Raw genomic sequence first — 16,934 nt, 5'->3', positions numbered from 1 at the left:
CTCTCTCGCTCTCTCGCTCTCTCGCTCTCTCGCTCTCTCTCTCTCTCTCTCTCTCTCTCTCTCTCTCTCCCCCTCTTTCCATGAGAAACTTGACTTCTAAACCTTATCTCTCCTCTTTCATGTTCCTCTCTCTCTCTCTCCTTCCTCCCCCTCTTTCCATGAGAAACTTGACTTCTAGACCTTCTCTCTTCTTTCTCCCTTCTCTTCCTTTAACGTTTCTGAGTGTTTTGTTAAACTTTGTCAAACGCAGCCACGCCTCGTCTCTTTTCTCGTTCATTGTCTGCTGTGAAAAGCCGACTCGCCCTCGTCCTCCAGTGACTTTATGAACAAAAGAAAACAGTAATAATAATTGCAACGTGCTTTTAAAACGTGGAATACAGAGTTCAGAAGTGACCCGGAGCTTTTGTGCTCGTCCTGGTTTAGTTTTCTGTCTTTTGTCTTCACGTCCGATAAAGAGCAGCGTTCTAAAGCGTTTGTAAAAGTTCTTGTTTGATGATGAAGGATGTTTCAGATTTGTAAAAGGTAAAGGACGTTTGGGCGTGTTCAGGGTTATGAATGTGACGATATACAAAAACACGTCATCATATCATTGTAGATACTTTTTCACTTTTAAATGACTCGAAGACTTGGATTATTGCAGTAATAGTTCATGCATTTCGTGTCGTCTGCACGGAAACGAAGCCAAGAATTCGCTCTGCTCCTCTTTGATCCTGTCACTGCTCCTGTCACTGCTCCTGTCACTGCTCCTGTCACTGCTCCTGTTACTGCTCCTCCCTGCTCCTCTTTGCTCCTCTCTGCTCCTCTCTGCACCTCTCTGCTCCTGTCTCCTTCTCTCTGCTCCTCTCTGCTCCTCTCTTCTCCTGTCTCCTTCTCTCTGCTCCTGTCTGCTCCTGTCTCCTTCTCTCTGCTCCTGTCTCCTTCTCTCTGCTTCTCTCTGCTCCTCCCTGCTCCTCTCTGCTCCTCTCTGCTCCTCTCTTCTCCTGTCTCCTTCTCTCTGCTCCTCTCTGCACCTCTCTGCTCCTCTCTCCTCCTGTCTCCTTCTCTCTGCTCCTGTCTCCTTCTCTCTGCTCCTGTCTCCTTCTCTCTGCTCCTCTCTGCTCCTGTCTGAGTCTAATCTGGATCACCATGACGACGCAGATGGCGCTGGTGTAATCTGTCCCGAGCACATGTCATATTCTGCTCTGAACATGACGGTGGCTTTAGAGTTTGAGGCGACTCGTTTACACCGGCCGAGCAAAGGCAGTTATTGTGAGTTTATCGTTTATTCAGAGAGTTTAAACCCTCGTTCATCCAGGAGTGGCCCCTGGGAACAAAGGTCTCAAAGGATTCAAAGGATTCAAAGGTCTCAAAGGATTCAAAGGATTCAAAGGATTCAAATGATTCAAATGATTCAAAGGATTCAAAGGATTCAAAGGATTCAAAGGATTCAAAGGATTCAAAGGTCTCAAAGGTCTCAAAGGTCTCAAAGGTCTCAAAGGTCTCAAAGGTCTCAAAGGTCTCAAAGGTCTCAAAGGTCTCAAAGGTCTCAAAGGATTCAAAGGATTCAGAGGTTTCAAAGGTTTCAAAGGTGTGGAGGCATTACAAAAATGAATTGAATTGAAAAGGTAGTTTGTATTTGTTTTACTTCCATCCAGAAATCTATAAACTCTGAAGTAGTGAAAAGCAGATACTAATCGATCTTAAAACTAGTATCGAAAGTACTTGTAGTAAATGAACAAGTATTTGTACTAAACACGTTTCCTGAGCCGTTTAAGAATTATCTTGATCCCAAGGAAACGTATAGAAAGTACTGACCAAATGACTCCATCCATCTTCTTCCGGGGCCGGGTCGCGGGGGCCAGACTTCCAGCTCCCCAGACACTTCCTCCAGCTCCTCCGGGGGGATCCTGAGGCGTTCCCATACTCCGTCCAGCGAGGCCTCTTCCTGGTGGGACATGCCCGGAACACCTGTGTGACTGAGCTTCTCCCCCTATCTCTAAGGGAGCGCCCAGCCTCCCGGCGGAGGAAACTCATTTCGACCGCTTGTATCCGCGATCTTGTCCTTTGGGTCATTCCCCAGTGCTCATGACCATAGGTGAGGGTCAGGGACGTAGAGTGACCGGTAAATCCAGTGCTTTGCCGTTCGACTCGGCTCCTTCTTGACCACAACAGTCCCATGCTCAACACGGCCTCCCTGATCTGAACTCGAGCAGTGTTCATTTATTGGACCGGGGGAAATAAACAAAAGCTAGCTCGCCCGACATGCTAACGTAACCACGCTATTGTAATGGTTTGAAATGCTCACAACAAGACAGAGGATGATGAAATATGAAACCGAGGCCTTTCTGAGGCGTTAACATCATTAGACTCAGAGGAAAAGCCGGTTGCACGCTCACTTCTAATCAGAAAGTACAGAGGATTCTTAGTGATCTGATATTGCTCGATGCATTTCCATATTCTTCGACTTGACTCGAGCTTTATGTAAATGGTCCCGTCAGGATCGAGCCGACGTGTCACGATAAAACCACAGGAGCGTTTGGAGCTCCTGCAGGATCTCCTCACATTCATATTCATGTGACCTTCTCCCACTGTGTTAAGTCCACTGGCCGCTCTCGCCACGTTTACGGTTTCCCCGGGAGAATGAACCGCTTCTCGTCTGGAAAACCTGACTTTGAAAACCTGACTTTGAAAACACTTCAGGGTCTGGACGGTGTTGTCGATTTGGTAGATCGCTCCTTAAACACGTTCTAATGTTTTTATTTCACTAACTTACCTGCATTATTGTGAGAAGAAACAACAGAATGTTCCTGTTATTTTCCATTAGAGACGCCATGACAACAACAGTGACATTTTTAATTCAATTTATAACATTCGGCTTTGTAGAAATCTAACTCTGAATGATAAAGCACAGACCTTAAAGTGCCCCCTACAGGTCAGACCACTCATTGAACTAAAATGCAGTCTCTCTCTGCTTGTTCTCTCTCCTCTCTCCCTTACTTCCTCTCCTCATCTCTTCCTCACTTCCTCTCTTCCTCCTCATCTCTTCCTCACTTCCTCTCCTCATCTCTTCCTCACTTCCTCTCCTCATCTCTTCCTCACTTCCTCTCCTCATCTCTTCCTCACTTCCTCTCCTCATATCTTCCTCACTTCCTCTCCTCATCTCTTCCTCACTTCCTCTCCTCATCTCTTCCTCACTTCCTCTCCTCATCTCTTCCTCACTTCCTCTCCTCATATCTTCCTCACTTCCTCTCCTCATCTCTTCCTCACTTCCTCTCCTCATCTCTTCCTCACTTCCTCTCCTCATCTCTTCCTCACTTCCTCTCCTCATCTCTTCCTCACTTTCTCTCCTCATCTCCTCATCTCTTCCTCACTTCCTCTCTTCCTCTCGTCATCTCCTCATCTCTTCCTCACTTCCTCTCCTCATCTCTTCCTCACTTCCTCACTTTCTCTCCTCATCTCTTCCTCACTTCCTCACTTCCTCTCCTCATCTCTTCCTCACTTCCACGTTTTATATTTAAAATTTTGCAAAAAAACCAAATAGAAAAATGTATCCTGGAATAGCTTTTTTTTAGGTTTATAATTTCACTTCCTGTTTGTAATTGATGACATCACACTAGGAAATTACCCAGCAAATTGTCACATTGGTTTACTTGACAAATTAAAATGTATGAAAGTGACTTTATTTTGTTGAATTAATGTTTAGAGAGTCAAAAAAAGTTGCTTATTTGTGTAAATTTTGCATAAACTTCCTGGTGTCCCTGGTGTGATGTCACTTCCTGTCATTTTCTGCAAATTATTTGACTTTTATCCACAAATACCGTATTTCCCGGAGTATAAGTCGCACCAGCCAAAAAATGCATAATAGAGAAGGAAAAAAACGTATATAAATCGCTCTGGAGTATGAAATGGTGTTGCAAGTGTAAAAATAATAAATAATATCACAAATGTCTGGATTCTGGTGGAAGTTCACGTCCAGGAGCATCAGCGTTTTACACAGAAAAAGACAGGATCATTTGTTGTTTGCAAACGAAAGAATGTTTGCTCAGTAATAATTGCAGTTTTGATCTGATTTTCGATGAATCTTCCTGACACGGTTGTTAATCGTCACAGTGAATACAATCACTGTTTCTGGTGTTTTCACGGACGTAACTCTGAGAAAACACGCTCCGTCTCTGTTTGTGACGCACTGTTTTGAGCAGAAGTCGCTCGCGTTAATTCTCTGAAGTTATGGTTTTGACTCTGTTTGGTGGGATTATACCTGATTATACCTGATTATACAGTCGTTTTACACCAGGGAAGCAGCAGGTCGTGAGGACAGAGTGAGCAGAGTTCGCTTTTAAATTTTGGCACAATTTGCACTTAAACACATTTTTCCAACTCTTTAAACAGAAATTCCACCAAATAAATGTGTTTTAATGTATTTGTAGGTGACGAAGGACTAAGGACTATATTCAACAAAAAATAATAGTACTTCCTCTCTTCTTCTCTTCCTCTCTTCTTCTCTTCCTCTCTTCCTCAATTCATCTCTTCCTCTCTTCCTCTCTTCTTCTCTTCATCTCTTCCTCTCTTCCTCTGTCGTTCCCTCTCTTCCTCTGTCGTTCCCTCTCTTCCTCTGTGGTTTCCTCTCTTGCTCTCTTACTCTGTGGTTTCCTCTCTTGCTCTCTTACTCTGTGGTTTCCTCTCTTCATCTCTTCCTCTGTCGTTCCCTCTCTTCCTCTGTCGTTCCCTCTCTTCCTCTTTCGTTCCCTCTCTTCCTCTGTCGTTCCCTCTCTTCCTCTGTCGTGTCCTCTCTTCCTCTCTCGTTTCCTCTCTTCCTCTCTCGTTTCCTCTCTTCCTCATTTCCTCTCTTCCTCCGTCGTTTCCTCTCCCTCGATCCGTAATGAAGCCTCTCGATTCTCGTGAATAATTCAGACGTGCTTTAAACAATAACAGACGAGGCTTTTTTATGGCTGGATCTTAAAAGCCAAAAGCCCTGACTGCGCAGAGCGAGCCCGGCTCAGCCCGAGCGCTCGTGTAATTAACAGCAGAGGTAATTATCTAAGTGGAGGATGTGGGCTAAAGCCGCTGTGAGCTGCACAAACCCACTTTTACACTACCATTACAGTAGAAGAAGTAAGAACTCACACTTTTGAACAAATGTCACTGTTATTTTGCAATTTAAGAGGCCGCACCAGATTTTTATCGTCTGGAAAACGTGAAAAACAGATCAAATCCCTTTTAACCGCTCGTGTTTCTCACGTTCTCTTTCTTTACACGTCCAGAGCGATGCCATGACTCGGACTTTGGGTCAGAGAAACGTGGAGAGCGCCCGTAGTTCATCTGAAAATAGCCTCCCGTCGCTTTAAGTGTCGCGTCTGTCGACAGGCGATGATTAACCCGGCGTTCATGTCGGGGGTCAAAGGTCAAGTACACGCGTAAAATACTGTCTGTCTGACGCTTCGAGACGCTTCAGTTTATGGGCCGATGAGTGCGATCATGAGCGAGCGGACTTTTGTAGCATGTAACACCATATTATGTAATTTACTGTATATCATCACCACCACCACCACCACCACCACCACCACCACATGTTCCAGAGCCTCATTTATCTCGGTCAGATTCTGGAAATAATATGTGCATTTATTATAATAAATCTGTCTCTCATTAACATTGAGGTTAAAGGCGGTATGGACGATTTTTCGGCGATTTGAGAACGCAGGCGGAAGTGCACATGCGCACTCCCCGTGTGGACTGATACAACACACACGTGCGTTTGTTTATTAGCGCAACGGAGCGCATTGCATCGCTCGTCTCCCGTAGATTTCTGTCCACCTCTGCGTCAGCTCGAACTGTCTTTCTCCGTCTTCATTTTGCCCCGTACACTGAGGGAACTATATTATGATAGATCCATGCGCTTAGGCACGCGGAAACGTGGGGACGAACCGCACGCGGCTGCAGGTGAGCGGTAGGTGCGTTTTATGATTGATACGTGGCAGGACTAATGATTTATCCACGCCACAAGGAAATATGATACAAAATTTGCTAAAAAAAAATCGTCCATACCACCTTTAAGGTGCACTTTATTGTCAGCGTAAATTTAGTTTGTTGGCCTGATTTAGCGCCATGACGACGACTAAAGACACGCCCCTGCCGCTCGATTCAGCATCTAAACGGCTAAAAGTCGACAGCGCTAATGCCACAGTGTGGAACATCCCGGGCCGTTTGAATCCTCTCTGCGTCGTGTGCAGTTTGAATCCCCTCTGCGGCCTGTGCAGTTTGAATCCCCTCTGCGTCGTGTGCAGTTTGAATCCCCTCTGCGGCCTGTGCAGTTTGAATCCCCTCTGCGTCGTGTGCAGTTTGAATCCCCTCTGCGTCGTGTGCAGTTTGAATCCCCTCTGCGTCGTGTGCAGTTTGAATCCCCTCTGCGGCCTGTGCAGTTTGAATCCCCTCTGCGTCGTGTGCAGTTTGAATCCCCTCTGCGTCGTGTGCAGTTTGAATCCCTCTGCGTCGTGTGCAGTTTGAATCCCCTCTGCGTCGTGTGCAGTTTGAATCCCCTCTGCGGCGCGTGATTAGTTTGAATCCCCTCTGCAGCGTGTGATTAGTTTGAATCCCCTCTGTGTCGTGTGCAGTTTGAATCCCCTCTGCGGCGCGTGATTAGTTTGAATCCCCTCTGCGTCGTGTGCAGTTTGAATCCCCTCTGCGTCGTGTGCAGTTTGAATCCCCTCTGCGGCCTGTGCAGTTTGAATCCCCTCTGCGTCGTGTGCAGTTTGAATCCCCTCTGCGTCGTGTGCAGTTTGAATCCCCTCTGCGTCGTGTGCAGTTTGAATCCCCTCTGCGTCGTGTGCAGTTTGAATCCCCTCTGCGTCGTGTGCAGTTTGAATCTCCTCTGCGGCCTGTGCAGTTTGAATCCCCTCTGCGTCGTGTGCAGTTTGAATCCCCTCTGCGTCGTGTGCAGTTTGAATCCCTCTGCGTCGTGTGCAGTTTGAATCCCCTCTGCGTCGTGTGCAGTTTGAATCCCCTCTGCGGCGCGTGATTAGTTTGAATCCCCTCTGCAGCGTGTGATTAGTTTGAATCCCCTCTGTGTCGTGTGCAGTTTGAATCCCCTCTGCGGCGCGTGATTAGTTTGAATCCCCTCTGCGTTGTGTGCAGTTTGAATCCCCTCTGCGTCGTGTATGCAGTTTGAATCCCCTCTGCTTCACGTGCAGTTTGAATCCCCTCTGCGTCCTGTGCAGTTTGAATCCCCTCTGCGGCGTGTGCAGTTTGAATCATTTTGAATCCCCTCTGCGTCCTGTGCAGTTTGAATCCCCTCTGCGGCGTGTGATTAGTTTGAATCCCCTCTGGGTCGTGTATGCAGTTTGAATCCCCTCTGCGGCGTGTGCAGTTTGAATCCCCTCTGCGTCGTGTATGCAGTTTGAATCCCCTCTGCAGCGTGTGATTAGTTTGAATCCCCTCTGCAGCGTGTGATTAGTTTGAATCCCCTCTGCAGCGTGTACAGTTTGAATCCCCTCTGCAGCGTGTGATTAGTTTGAATCCCCTCTGCGGCGTGTGCAGGAGCGAGGGGGGACGTGGGGCTTTGGGCGGGGCAGAGCTCTGTGTGGTCTCGACAGATAGTGGTATTTCTTTGGTCAGAACGTGCACACATGTAAACGACGGCTTTGCTCCAATTATAACTCGAGCGCTCTTAAATCTGTGAACGAGCCGCCGCACGCGCTCAGTTTGAACGAGTCCACCTTTATCTCGCAGTGAATTTCAAGTACGAAAAGTAAAACCATTGGAAAACATCACATCAGACATTTCTGTTATAAAAATCTAAATATGGAACATGCTGCTGAAATATGAAACGCTAAACGAATGTAGTCCTTTTTGGCGTCTCGTGTGACCTCAAAGCTGTTCCCATGTATCGTTTCTGTCCCAGGTCTAATTAAAAAAGACTTTTCTCACTAAAACTAATTACCTTCAACGAACTCGCTTGTCACTTTGAGAAATCGGTGCAGAATTATCCAGGATTAACCTTTGCCTCCGCAGCTCGTTCCGTCTCACTCTGAACTGTACATTTCTTTATGCCAGAGATTAAAAGTTTTCCGCTTCGTTTCTCAAATAGGAAACGCCACAAAGACTCTCTTGTGTTTTGAGTCCTCGGGGTTGGAATTTTTCACTTTCACAATTTGACTTTGACAATGAATCAGTTTTACACTTCATGATATCGCTGTGTAAACTGTGTAAAGTGTGTTTGTTGGCTTTAGATAAGGGCATTTCTCATTTATGTTCTATGTAAGTGTGAGATGAGTAGCTTCGAGGGATGTGTAAGAAATGAAACATAAATTGTGTTGTTGTAATGAGCCTGTCGTGCGCCGTGTTGTTTCCGTGTGCGAACGAGCCGGGCCGGGCTTTTATTTGTGTTCATCATGTGTTTATTACAAGCAATGGAGGAAATGCCCGTCTTTAATACGTTTAACCAGTACTTGGACGATACCTGGTTGTCAGTAATTGTACCTGAATGGCACTATTTAACCATAGAATAACATGTAAGAATTATAATTCTCACAAATGACATTGATTTGAGTAAAAACTATGGCTCTAGTTAGGCACAAAATGTGACTGGACCTTAAAATGAACCAAAAAAGTGCAGAAATATAACTTATTTTCACTTTATACTCACATTACACACTCAACATTTCTCTCCCTTTTTTGAGATATTTTAAATAGTTTGATTTATAGACATTTCACTCGGTTTTGTAATTTAGCAAATTTCCAAATGCAAAATTGTTACATCTCTGATTGTGGTCACACTGTCTGGTAAAATCATCTGAACATCGTCATTGGGATTACCCAGTTATGAACCAGTTTTCAAAGCAGAATCCTTTATACCGTATTTTCTGGACTATAAGTCGCACCAGCCAAAAAAGGCATAATAGTGAAGAAAAAAACATATAAGTCGAACATGCTAACAAGTTTACCAAAGCATCAGTATTACCCACAAATCACTAAATCCATTGAATTCTTCTTCCTCTGTGTCACTTCTAAACAACTCCACAAACTCCAGAGGTAGAGGAAGTGCAGATTCTTCTTCTGCGTCACTTAGAGCCTAGAGCGCCCTCTTGTGGTTGTCAGTGTGAAAATAACAAATAATATCACACATAAGTCGCTCGGGCTATAAGTTGCACCCCGTCCAAAACTATGAAAAAGACTTATAGTCCGGAAAATGCGGTAATATGACTTCAATAATCAGCACCATCAGCTTCCTAAACTCTTATCTAAAATGATTTCGTGCTCATGTTGAACTTTGACATTGGACTGTGACTCTCATGAAACGTCCCTGATCCGTGTCTTCTCCCCGTGCGCTCCAGGGTCCGTCCTCAGATGGCCAAAGAGAAGCTGGAGGGCTGTCACGTGTGCACGCTGGTGACCCCCGGCGAGCCCCAGGTGCTGCTGGGTAAAGACAAAGCCTTCACCTTCGACTTTGTGTTCGACCTGGACTCGGAGCAGGAGCAGGTCTACCAGCACTGCGTGGACCGGCTCATCGAGGGCTGCTTCGACGGCTACAACGCCACCGTCTTCGCCTACGGACAGGTAACCGGCGGGGGTCCGAGCAGCCATCTTGGTTTAGGGTCGACCCAAACATGCACTGACAGATCCTCTATAGTCTATGGTCTGTCTTACATCTGCTGAATGGTGAAAAGTCCTCAAAATTCTGTCTAACTGAAGCCGAAAGCCACTAATCGTTGAGTCGCGCTGAGGAGTGAGGCTAAAAATAGGATCTCGAAACAAAGGTACATGAAAATAAATGCCCAGACATGATCAAAACAAGTCTGGGGAAGGTTTATTTTGAGCATTTTGAGCAGTTTGAGCTCTGGAGAAGGAAACGACCACTACTTTAGCCAGGTTTTGATTTAGAAAACATTGTAAAGTGTTTAAAATGTAAAATAACGACCTATGGGTGTCGTAGATCACAACTACAACGCAGATAAAAGCACAGCATGAGTTTAATAAATGTACATGTATTTAAACATAGTGAGTACATTTAAATACATGGTCAGGAAAAGAGAACCTGTTTTATTTTTAAAACTTCATTTTACACATTAGTATGCTCTTTTTTTGACACCATTTTCCTCGTTAAAACCTTTACAGTTGTGAACAATCAGAGAGAAATCAAACACCTACATTAGATTTAACTGTTACATGACTTTTGAATAGTCTGATAACTCCAGAAATCTGTTTGTCTCATCTCCAATATTAGTAGTAAAATGGTTATCGTTGGGTTTATATTTAAAAAACGGCTTATAATTGACGGTTCCTCCTCATTCCGTGTGTTCCAGACGGGTTCAGGGAAGACCTACACCATGGGCACGGGCTTCGACATGAACCCGAGCCCCCCGGAGAAGGGCATCATCCCGCGGGCCGTGCACCAGCTGTTCCAGGGGGTCCAGACCCGGCGGGAGAAGGCGCAGGAGGCGGGGCTTCCACCGCCGGAGTTTAAGGTCTCCGCACAGTTCTTAGAGGTAAACTAAAAGATTAACGATGGAAAACACTGTCAAAAGCGCAGGTGAAAAGGAGGCTTGGTGTTTTACAGTTGTACAACGAGGAGATCCTGGACCTGTTCGACGGATCCAGAGACTTAGAATCCAGGAACCGAAAGTCCAACATCAAGATCCACGAGGACGGAAGCGGCGGCATCTACACCAGTGGGCTCACGTCCAGGCTCGTGCACTCGGAGGAGGAGGTACTGGAGCGGGACTGGAGCGGGACTGGAGCGGGACTAAACCGGGACTAAACCAGGACTAAACCAGGACTAAACCAGGACTAAACCAGGACTAAACCAGGACTAAACCAGGACAAACGCAGGACTAAACCAGAACTGGAGCAGGGCTAAACATGGGCTAAACCAGGACTAAAACGGGACTAAACCAGGACTAAACCAGGACTAAACCGGGACTAAACCAGGACTAAACCAGGACTAAACCCGGACAAACGCAGGACTAAACCAGAACTGGAGCAGGGCTAAACATGGGCTAAACCAGGACTAAAACGGGACTAAACCAGGACTAAACCGGGACTAAACCGGGACTAAACCAGGACTAAACCAGGACTAAACCAGGACTAAACCAGGACTAAACCAGGACTAGACAGGGACTAAACCAGAACTAAACCAGGACTGAACCGGGACTAAACCGGGACTAAACCGGGACTAAACCGGGACTAAACCGGGACTAAACCGGGACTAAACCGGGACTAAACCGGGACTAAGCCGGGACTAAACCAGGTGGACGTTCTCATGTGTCTTCTGCCTCTTGTCGCTCCAGTTGCTGCAGTGTCTGAAGTTGGGCGCTCTCTCTCGGACCACGGCGAGCACCCAGATGAACGCCTCGAGCTCCAGGTCCCACGCCATCTTCACCATCCACCTGTGCCAGATGAGGATATGTCCCACACAGGTAAAGTACACGGTCATAGTACTCTGAATACTGCATGTAAAGTACCATCTACCCTGTTTCCAGATGAGAATATATCCAACACAGGTATAGTACACGGTCATAGTACTCTGACTACTGCATGTAAAGTACCATCTACCCTGTTTCCAGATGAGAATATATCCAACACAGGTGAAGTACACGGTCATAGTACATAGTCATAGTAATTGTATTAATTGTGTTTTTAAACATCCTAGATTCATGTATTTATCAAGTATTTTTAAGTACATTTCTTCTTGGGCTTTGACTCGAGCTACACAAAAAAAATACTATGAATATAATCTGAACTGTATGTACTATTCAGTTAACTTTATTTATTAGTAGTTTTCATAAATCATACTTTTACTTACTGTTTACTGTCCTTCCACTTAGCAGACGACCCCTCTTACTTTAATTGTAGTTTGTACTTTTTAACTCATTTTACACATTTTCTCACGTTCCCGACAGAGCGGCTCCGAGGAGAACTCGGCGGAGAACACTGTGGAGAACGCCGTGGAGAACGCCGTGGAGAACGCTGTGGAGAACGCGGCGGAGAACGGAGTGGTGAACGGCGTGGACTCCTCTCTCGCGCAGCCCGAGTACGAGACGCTGATGGCCAAGTTTCATTTCGTGGACCTGGCGGGATCCGAGCGGCTGAAGAGGACGGGGGCCACGGGCGAGCGGGCCAGGGAGGGCATCTCCATCAACTGTGGACTGGTCCGTACGCTCCGGTTATAGCTATTGGCCCAGAATATTCCGCACTGTGGCATTAAACGTGTCTTATCTACAATATCAGGCGACGAGGCGAAGGATCCGATGATCAGTTTCATCGATAATTGTGAATATTCAGGTCACAATATAATCATAAGAACCCAAAAATAATAACTGACTATGTTAAATAAAGTATTTTTAGTTCAAAATACAGCCCAAAAAATAGACCTAAATGTGAAAAATTGTAACTGGCTGTTTTTGTCACATTTACCGTATTTTCCGGAGTATAAGTTGCACCAGCCAAAAGTAAGTGTCTGGTATGTTAACGTCACATATTAACAGTTATTCAGATAACTATAGCATAAAGAACATGCTAACAAGTTTACCAAAGCATCAGTTTTACCCCAAATCACTAAATCCATTGAATTCTTCTTCCTCTGTGTCACTTCTAAACAACTCCACAAACTCCAGAGGAAGAGGAAGTGCAGATTCTTCTTCTGCGTCGCTTAGAGCCTAGAGCGCCCTCTTGTGGTTGTCAGCGTGAAAATAACGAACAAAGTGATATAATATTGTGTTCTTTATGTCAGTGGGAACGTACCGCAGACATAAAGCAATGTGTGTTTTTGTAGATGAATTGTTTTAAGTTCTAAAACATGAGATGCCAGAACAAAGAGCCAATGACGATGCAGATAATGTGTCACACGTGTCCTCAAAGTTGTAAATAGTGTTTTTCTTTGTGTTTTAGCTGGCTCTGGGGAACGTGATCAGCGCTTTGGGAGATCAGATGAAGAAGGCGGCGCACGTTCCCTACAGAGACTCCAAACTCACACGACTGCTGCAGGACTCACTCGGAGGAAACAGGTCTGTGCTGAACCCACCACCTGACACTTTATTTATTAGGATCAGCATCAGGAATACATTATTTATTTAAATTTAATTTAATTTTAGCTTATTTTATTTTAATATTTTATTTTTTAACTTATTTTTTCAGTTGTTTGTGCATGACAGAAAAGTTATTTATAATTTATTTTTGGAGAACAGATTGCGCAAATTGGTTATTTTAGTTTCTCAAATCTCTAATTATAATTTAATTTGTTCTAGTTTATGCAGCAAATACTCAAAATAAAAAAAATTAAAAATATATAAATGAAAAAATAAATAAATGAAAAAATAAATAAATGAAAAAAATAAATAAATGAAAAAATAAATAAAGGAGAAAATGTATAAATGAAAAAATGTATAAATGAAAAATAAAACCTGGAGGATGCGTGTGTAATTGTGTGCTCTGTCCTGGTTTGCAGCCGCACGGTGATGATCGCGTGTGTGAGTCCGTCCGACCGCGACTTCATGGAGACTCTGAACACTCTGAAATACGCCAACAGAGCCCGAAACATCAAGAACAAAGTGGTGGTGAACCAGGACAAGACGAGTCAGCAGATCAACTCACTGCGGGCGGAGGTGGCGCGGCTGCAGATGGAGATCCTGGAGTACAAGGCTGTAAGAGAGGGGGGGTGAGGAGGGAGAGGGGGAGTAAGAGAGGGAGTAAGAGGGAGTAAGAGAGGGAGTGAAGAGAGGGAGTGAAGAGAGGGAGTGAAGAGAGGGAGTGAAGAGAGGGAGTGAAGAGAGGGAGGGAAGAGAGGGAAGGAAGAGAGGGAGGGAAGAGCGGGAGGGAAGAGAGGGAGGGAAGAGAGGAGGCGCGGTTGCAGATGGAGATCCTGGAATACAAGGCTGTAAGAGAGAGGGAGGAAGAGAGGGAGGGATGAAGAGAGGGAGGGAGAGAGGGAGGGAGAGAAGGGAGGAGAGAGGAGGTGGCGCGGCTGCAGATGGAGATCCTGGAGTACAAGGCTGTAAGAGAGGGGGGGTGAGGAGGGAGAGAGGGAGGAAAAGAGGGAGTAAGAGAGGGAGTGAAGAGAGGGAGTGAAGAGAGGGAGTGAAGAGAGGGAGTAAAGAGAGGGAGTAAAGAGAGGGAGTAAAGAGAGGGAGTAAAGAGAGGGAGTAAAGAGAGGGAGTAAAGAGAGGGAGTAAAGAGAGGGAGTAAAGAGAGGGAGTAAAGAGAGGGAGTAAAGAGAGGGAGTGAAGAGAGGGAGTGAAGAGAGGGAGTGAAGAGAGGGAGTGAAGAGAGGGAGTGAAGAGAGGAGGCGCGGTTGCAGATGGAGATCCTGGAATAGAAGGCTGTAAGAGAGGGGGAGGAAGAGAGGGAGGGATGAAGAGAGGGAGGGAGAGAGGGAGGGAAGAGAGGAAGGGGAGAGAGGGAGGGAAGAGAGGGAGTAAAGAGAGGGAGTGAAGAGAGGGAGTGAAGAGAGGGAGGGAAGAGAGGAGGCGCGGTTGCAGATGGAGATCCTGGAATAGAAGGCTGTAAGAGAGGGGGAGGAAGAGAGGGAGGGATGAAGAGAGGGAGGGAGAGAGGGAGGGAGAGAGGGGAGGAGAGAGGAGGTGGCGCGGCTGAAGATGGAAATCCTGGAGTACAAGGCTGTAAGAGAGGGGGGGTGAGGAGGGAGAGAGGGAGGAAAAGAGGGAGGAAAAGAGGGAGTAAGAGAGGGAGTGAAGAGAGGGAGGAGACGGAGGTGGCGCGGTTGAAGATGAAGAGGGTGGGAGGAAGAGGAGGAGGGAGAGAGGAGGCGGAGGTGGCGCGGCTGCAGATGGAGATCCTGGAATACAAGGCTGTAAGAGTTCCATGTTCATAAAAACAACAATATTTAACTGGTAATAAACGTGAGTAAAAAGTTCTGTGCAGAGAAACATCGAGGTCAGACGACTTTAGTGTGATATTTCATGTGTTTGGTGAAAGATATTTACACTTCTTTATCTTTGTGAACTATATTTAACTTGATTTTATTGAAATTACCCGTTTCCTGCTGTTTAAATAATGAAAATAGAATGAAACTTGAACAAATGATTGACACACGTCGATGACTCAGACTGTGGAATGACGAGGGGGAAGAGTTTACCTGGAAGCTTATTAGTGTTACTTCTATAGCACAACATGAGTATTCTATCAAGACTCGTGCTCCAGTATTTAAAGGTGCACTGTGGAACTTTACCACCTGCTCGTCTCCATGGAGATGTAGTTGAATGTTCCACAGCCCTGCGTCCTGAAAGCGTGAACGGTTTCCACGCTATTTTTGAACTATAAAAACAGTCATTGAATACATTTAATGAGTTAAATGCCATACTGTGGAACATTTCATACAAAGCAATATATCTCTATGGAGACTTACTGTTTTATTATTATTTTCCTCATAATAATTAAATGGAGTATACAGACTCTACAACACAAATACACTAAAAAAAAAAAAAAATATATATATATATATATATATATATATATATATATATATATATATATATATATATATATATATATACTAAATCAAAATGTTCAAAAATAATACACTATTTATGATTTTTTTTTTTTTCAATACGTTGCCAAGTAAGTTACTTGTCATATTTAATTAAACCTTAATTTATAAAAAAAATTATTTAGATGATCTCAATGTGCAATTGAAACGATTGTATGACTACTGTATTTTCCGGACTATAAGTTGCACCTTTTTTCATAGTTTTGGCCTGGGTGCGACTTATAAGTATAAGTATATAGTATAAATATAAGTCGCTCCGGAGCATAAGTACAAGTGATATTATTTGTTATTTTACACTTGCAACAGCATTTCATACTCCAGTGCGACTTATGTTTTTTTTCTTCTCTATTATGCGTTTTTGGATGGTGCGACTTATACTCCCAAAAATACGGTAATAAAACAAAATGGAAAAAAAGGGTTAGTTTGTTAGTTGAGGGACTAGTTTATTGCCTCTTTGTGCACGTTTAAAGACATGTAGAAATAATCATAACGAGTGTTGACAGAGACGCGGGTTAAGATGGTGCAGAGGATGATTCCCAGGCTAAAAGTGCAGAGTCCCATTGTGAACAACCAGAGACCTGCTCGTGCGCTCAACCCGATTATAATGACACCGTTTGTGCGTCTGAAGCTGCAGGACCTGTCGGACGAGCTGAGTCCACGCCGCCTCAGCGCTTTGTTAGCACGTGTTAGCATTATGCGCCGCGTGGATCGATAAACACGGCGTCCAGGGCTCGTTTATGGAGCAGAGGGACCGTTAGATGGACGATGCTTGTGCTTTGGTGTCCGGTGCCGTCGAGCAAAACGCTTGACCCGGCCGGCCGAGCGTGGTTTAGGGCTGTAATCGTTTCATCGGGCAATAACGTCTCAGTCGACTGATATTTGTATTATAAGGATTCATGTGGCACGGCAGCAGAATGTGTTAAATACACAGTTTCCTTGTACTTTCCTGTATAAATACTGGTGTTTACTTGAATTTCTGTGCTGGTGTCGTCTCGTGAATGCAGTTCGGGTCAGTTAAACAGAGATACTTCATAGTTTTGACCGCCTCATTTGTAGTATTTTCACAATACTATCAGGATATAAGAATGAGGAATAATGTCCATATTTGATACCAATTTCGATACTGAAATTATAATACAAAAATAATGCCTTTTGAGACAACAGCCAGTCATTTTCAACACACTTTGTTACCATGTGGTCTTACACACCACTTATCTTATATAGGAAAGGTAGTATTTTGTCCTATTTATGTTGTTTTTTGTATTGATACTTGATCAAATGAAGCTCTGCATGTCTTCAGTCGACTCGTGTGTTGTGTTGTTGTGTTTGGTGGTTTAATGACACGCGCTCGTTCTTCTCCTTTACATGAACATGAGTTGTGCCAATGCGCCGGAACCTTCTGCAGGAGAGAATGTTTGTGCCGTGACTGTGGCTGAATGGAGAGTTTGTTTGCAGTTTAAAC

At 44.8% G+C, this 16,934-nt stretch overlaps 1 protein-coding gene across 1 annotated transcript in view; it reads left to right on the top strand.

Annotated features, from left to right (window-relative positions):
• The window catches only part of kif21b (kinesin family member 21B), an 85,187-nt gene that overhangs the window by 20,557 nt on the left and 47,696 nt on the right, over positions 1 to 16,934 (top strand). Inside the window, exons 2-8 of the mRNA XM_072451534.1 lie at positions 9,306 to 9,528; positions 10,275 to 10,457; positions 10,529 to 10,678; positions 11,259 to 11,387; positions 11,871 to 12,119; positions 12,859 to 12,974; positions 13,415 to 13,610. Of these exons, the coding sequence (XP_072307635.1) occupies positions 9,306 to 9,528; positions 10,275 to 10,457; positions 10,529 to 10,678; positions 11,259 to 11,387; positions 11,871 to 12,119; positions 12,859 to 12,974; positions 13,415 to 13,610 (1,246 nt within the window). The remainder of the gene's footprint in view (positions 1 to 9,305; positions 9,529 to 10,274; positions 10,458 to 10,528; positions 10,679 to 11,258; positions 11,388 to 11,870; positions 12,120 to 12,858; positions 12,975 to 13,414; positions 13,611 to 16,934) is intronic.

This window comes from Eucyclogobius newberryi, unplaced genomic scaffold (genome assembly GCF_026437365.1).
Source record: "Eucyclogobius newberryi isolate DKJ021-1_F unplaced genomic scaffold, fEucNew1.0.hap1 SCAF_19, whole genome shotgun sequence".
In the NCBI taxonomy this organism is placed as follows: Eukaryota; Metazoa; Chordata; class Actinopteri; order Gobiiformes; family Gobiidae; genus Eucyclogobius; species Eucyclogobius newberryi.
This window is presented reverse-complemented; position numbering and strand designations above follow the sequence as displayed.